Source organism: Echinops telfairi, unplaced genomic scaffold (assembly GCF_000313985.2).
Source record: "Echinops telfairi isolate 266 unplaced genomic scaffold, ASM31398v2 ScPeMD7_41;HRSCAF=154, whole genome shotgun sequence".
NCBI classification, from domain to species: domain Eukaryota; kingdom Metazoa; phylum Chordata; class Mammalia; order Afrosoricida; family Tenrecidae; genus Echinops; species Echinops telfairi.
The window spans coordinates 2,933,886-2,939,430 of record NW_022103939.1 but is presented as its reverse complement, the minus strand read 5'-3'; the positions used below and the strand labels follow the sequence as shown (position 1 = coordinate 2,939,430).

Sequence of the window (5,545 nt, the reverse complement as noted above, 5' to 3'; positions counted from 1 at the left end):
GTGTTCTTTTTTGATTTCTTGTTGTGTTTTCAAATACACAAATATTTTCAATTCTATTAAAATATTTATAATTTTTATCATTAAAATGATATTAAATTGAAATGTTTGATGCCTCTTTACTGTATGCAGAGGACAAGATGAATATATGTAATATTTTTTCTGTGTTGGTGTTTATATGTGGAGATTAATATAGTTTTATGGTTTTTCTTATTATCTTGATTATACAGGTCATGATGTTACCACAGACCATATTACATAGAACATTTTGTCCTAGTTTTAGAATTGTTAAGATTAATATCTGGAATCTGAATATTGTAAAATCTCAGACTACTGAAACAAACACAGCTAAGATAATGTGTGCTTGTCATTACAGGAAACCTCATCAAAAATTTCCACCCTGTTGCCCGCACATTCCTTCCATGTTAGTCTTCAACTCTTCAGAAGTAGAAATCTCTACTTTCTTCTTGATTGGGATCCCAGGAATGGAATATGCCCACGTTTGGATTTCAATCCCCATTTGCCTCATTTACCTCTTTGGAATCCTGGGAAACAGCACCATCCTCTTTTTCATAAAGACGGAGGCCTCACTGCATGAGCCCATGTATTACTTCCTCTCCATGCTGGCAGTTTCTGACCTAGGACTGTCCATTTCTTCCCTTCCAACTATGCTGAGAATCTTCTTGTTCAATGCCACAGGGATTTCCCCAGATGCTTGCATTGCCCAAGAGTTTTTCATTCACGTGTTCTCAGCCATGGAGTCAACTGTACTTTTTATCATGTCTGTAGACAGATTCATAGCTATTAATAACCCCCTGAGATACACCTCCATCCTTACAGGTGCCAGGGTCTTGAAAATCAGTGTTCTGAACACTATAATGTGTATTTTCTTTATTCTACCTTTCCCTATAACTCTAAAACAGCTAAAATTCTGTAATAAAAGCCGTCTTTCCCACTCCTACTGTCTCCACCAGGATGTCATGAAATTGGCCTGTTCTGATAACAAGGTCAATATCATTTATGGTTTTATTGTTGCTCTTATGGCTATGTTAGACTTGACATTCATTGCTTTGTCTTACATGCTAATCCTGAAAGTTGTTCTGGGCATGGCATCACGCACAAGTCGCCTCAAAGTCCTGAACACTTGCATCTCCCATATCTGTGCTGTTCTTGTCTTCTACGTGCCTATCATCACCTTGGCTGTCCTTCATCGCTTTGGCAGGAAAAAATCTCAAGTGATTAGGATCATTATAGCTGATATCCTCCTCCTTGTTCCCCCTCTAATGAATCCCATTGTTTATGCTGTGAAGAGTCAGCAGATTCGAAATGTGATTCTGAGTAAACTCTGTGAAAAACAGATTTTCTAGGAAATTTACAACGACAGTTACAACGACAGCTAACTCATTTGGCAATTTCTGAATAACAGAATCCAAGAATGGCAATAAAAGAATAGAAGTTGAACACAAAAATAGCCTGGATAAGCACAAATGCCCTTTGATTTTCAAGTTACTGGTGTAATTGAGCAACACTACAAGGCTAGATAAGATGCCGGGGGAGGTAGACTGGGGATTAAATACTAATAAATGCATTTCCTCCTTTATGAACTTTGACTGTCTACAGGAACAGCTCTGTAACAATGTCAAAGTCAGCCATAGCTGCACAATCCTAAATAAAGGGATTTCTAATGCATTATTCTAAAAGCAGAAAGACATAAATAAAAGTGAAAGAGCATGTGCAATCAAGAATAAAAGGAAAGCCATGTTTTGAATGAACTCAGTCATGTTCAGCAGTGATTGAACTGTGATACATAAAGTATACATACATACAAACAGTCATCATCTCATCCCGTGTGTGAGTATATATTGGTACCATTAACTTTCCAAATAAGACATTTACAAGAATGCTGTCCTCCATTATTATAAAAGATATTTGGAGATATGCTTCTCCCACACATTAAACAATGAACATTGATTTTAAACTCTATGTTTAAAAAATTTTTATGTTTTTGATCATTTGATTATATTTTCAATTTTTTCAATTCACTTCAGTAACCGTCATGTTGGATGTGTATACTGAGCTAGCTAATCCTTATCCAAGATTGTACTACATGCTATTTTTGCCATGATTCATCCTGTAAACAATAGTATTATTTCTTCATTGTTTAACCCCTGTGCCAAGATGTATGTGATTTAAGTTGCTGATTTTGATTTCTGTCATTGTAAGGACCCAATTAAGTTTCTTAGACAACTTTATTGTATGTTTGTTAAAAACATAGTGGGAATGTAGAATATTTAAACAAAACTTATGACATGAAATTCAAACATTCATTAAACTATGTTTGGAACACCCACTGATTCATAATGTAATTACTTGGGAGAAATTAAAAATAAAATGAAGCAAAGAGTAGTCATAATTTTAAAAAATGGATGCACTTAGAATATAAATGTATATAAAATGAATAATTCATAATTCATCATGACAAAATGGGATTAATTACAGGGATGCAGGGATGCTTCAACTTCTGAAAGTTCATTAATCTTATCCATCACATGGGCAAGACAAAATACAAGAACCACATGATAATATCAATAGACAGAAAAAGCATTTGACAACATTCAACACCCACTCTTAAAAAAGCACCCAAAAAGATAGGATTGGAAGGGAACTACCTCAATATAATACAAGCTATATATGGAAAACTAACAGCCAATGTTATTGTCAATGTAGAAAAGACAAAAACAATCCCACTGAAAAAAGGGGACCAAACATGGATGCCCTTTGTCCCTATTTCTATTCAACATCGTTCTGGAGTTCCTAGCTAAAAACATAAGGCAACAGAAGGAGATTAAAAGTATTTACCTGGGGAAAGAGGAAGTGAAATTATCATTAATTGCAGATTACAAGATTCTATAAATTGAAATCCCAAAAGCTCCACACTGGGAATGCTGGAAACAATAGAGTAGTGGCAGGTTACAAAATCAACAACAAAAAAGTCAATTGGCTTGCTATCTACATCAGATAAGATCACAGAAATGGAGATCAAGAAGGTAGCACCCTTCACAAGAACCAAGCAAACACTTGAGATATTTAGGGATACATCTAACCCCCAAACAAACAAACAAAAACAGATCTGTATTAGGACAACTACAGAAAATTATTATAAAAAAACACAAGTGACCTTCACAGATGTAAGTATATCTCATGCACATGGATCAGAAAACTCAATATTGTAAAGCTGTCAATCCTACCCAAGGGCGCTATTTTAGTTCAAAGCAATGCTGATACAAACACCAGCATGTTTTTTAAAGAAATGGAAAAACTGACTACCAACTTCACATGGAATGGGAAGAAGTCCAGAATTAGCAAAGAACTCCTCAAGAAGAACAAAGTCAGACGGCTTGCATTACCTGGCTTTAAAACTTATTAAACAGCCACAGTTGTCAAAACAGCCACAGTACTGGTATAATGGCAGATACTTGGACCAATGGAAAGGAAGAGAAAACCCAGACATAAATTCAGCAGCATACAGGCAACTGTTCTTTGATAAGGGTTTTAAAAGCATCAAATTGGAAGTGGGTGCCCTTTTTAACAAAGGGTGCTAGAAGAACTGCTTATATACCTTCAGAAAAATGAAGCAAGATCCTTACCTCACTCCATACATAAGAACAAATTCAAATGGATCACAGACCTCGAGGTAAAACCGTAAACCATTGATGATATTAGGATCATCAATGAGAGAATTGGGACAAACCTGAGAACCTTGGTGCAGGGGATGCATAGGCTACCAGAAATAGGGAATGATACACGCACACAGGAAGCTGAAATAGACAAGTGGACCATACTAAAGATAGCACACCTGTGTTCTTCAAAAGTCTTCATCAAGAGAGTAATAAGAGAACTCACAGACTGGGTAAAAATATTTGGCAATGTCATATCAGACAAACGACTTATTACTAAAATCTACAAAACTCTGCAAACCTATAATAAGAAAAAAAATGAATTGCCCACTAAGGAGGTGGGCAAAAACCTGAGCAAAAGATTCACAAATGAAAAAGCCTGAATGGCCAATAAACATATGAGAAAATGTTCCTGATCATGAGCCATCCAGATAATGCAAATTAAAACAACTATGACATACCACCTAACACCACCCTCAAAGTTAACTCAATTCAAAAAATCAGAATGCAACAAATGATAGAAGGAGTGTGGTGAGATGGAAACTCTCATCCACTGCTGCTAGTCTTGTAGATATGTACAGGCACTGCGGGAAACAATTTGGTGATACCTAAAACAAATGGAAATCAAGTTACCTTATGATCTAGGAATTCCCCTACTGGGAATATACCCAGAAGGAATAAGCAATAGACCATGACCAGACACATGCACTCCAATGTTTGCAGTGTCACAGTTCACAATCTCGAAGAATTGTAAACAACCTAATTTTCCATCAATAGACGAATGCATTAAAAAAACTCTGATACATACACAACGAAGTATCATGCATCCTTAAAAAGCAGCAATTAAAACATGAGTTGGAGGAAATTATGCTGAGTGAAGTTAGACAAGCACAAAAGGACATATACAACATGTGTCCACTGAGGTAAGTTCAAACAGCACAACAGGTATGGGTAAAAATAACCAGATTGCATAGTCTCCAGGCTAAGGACCAGGTATCTGGAAGGGGTCAGAGCAAACCCAAGGATGCAAATGGCATTAAAAAAAAAAATTCAGAGAGGACCCGGTCTGAAAGACATCATGACTTTAAGTCCCACAGAGGTAGGAGGGAAGGAAAAATTGGCATTGGGTAAGGTGGGCAAGAATCCATCCAAGGGGAGAGTATTGTTTAAATCACCACAGGAAAAGGAGAGTGCAGACCTCTTTCCAGTTCACCAATCCTTGAAGGTGCCATACCTGCACGGACAGCTGACTAACAGAGAGGACAGCAAGCCCAGCCATGGCTTGAGGTAAGATGTCCCTCTCCCTAGCTGAAAGTGATATGGAGGACAGTACTGAAATACAGAACGGGTCTGTCCCATTCACATGGGAACAAACTAAGAGAGAGAGGGGGAGAGTAGACCACATTCTAGTGCACCAAGCATTGAGGGGGATGTTCCTGTTCGGAGCAGCTAGTTCACAGAAAGGAGGGCAGAGCTGGCCCCAGCTGGAGACATGACCTCTCCTTCCTAGATCACAGGACTATAGAAGACAGCAATGAAGATACAGTGTGGGGAATGAGACTGATCTGAACCCCCGACATGGAGGCAAACCAAGAGGGGAATACAATACATCAGCAATGGAAACAAAGCCACAAGTCATGGAGGTATCCCAAGAGTAAACTTCTCATTGGGGATGGTGGTGGTGGTGGTGGCAGCACTTGGATGCTCATCTGAATTGTTTGGGGGCATATTCACAAAGGTCAGGAGTTAGACCTGTTTTTTTTTTATTTTTTTAATGCCTACCTATATAAGATAGACAGAACAAGCAATCTGAAGGAGACAGCAAAGAGACCAATGGTGGTTGCGGGGGAGATGGGAATGAGAACGAGGAG

At 37.8% G+C, this 5,545-nt stretch overlaps 1 protein-coding gene across 1 annotated transcript; it reads left to right on the top strand.

Moving 5' to 3' along the window:
• The first annotated feature begins 416 nt into the window (after positions 1-416).
• On the top strand, positions 417-2,815 carry LOC101659710 (olfactory receptor 51A7-like). Its single transcript, XM_004717514.2, has 2 exons — positions 417-1,354; positions 2,683-2,815. Exons 1-2 carry the CDS (start codon positions 420-422, stop codon positions 2,813-2,815), a joined length of 1,068 nt encoding a protein of 355 aa, XP_004717571.2. The 5' UTR covers positions 417-419.
• Positions 2,816-5,545: the final 2,730 nt, after the last annotated feature.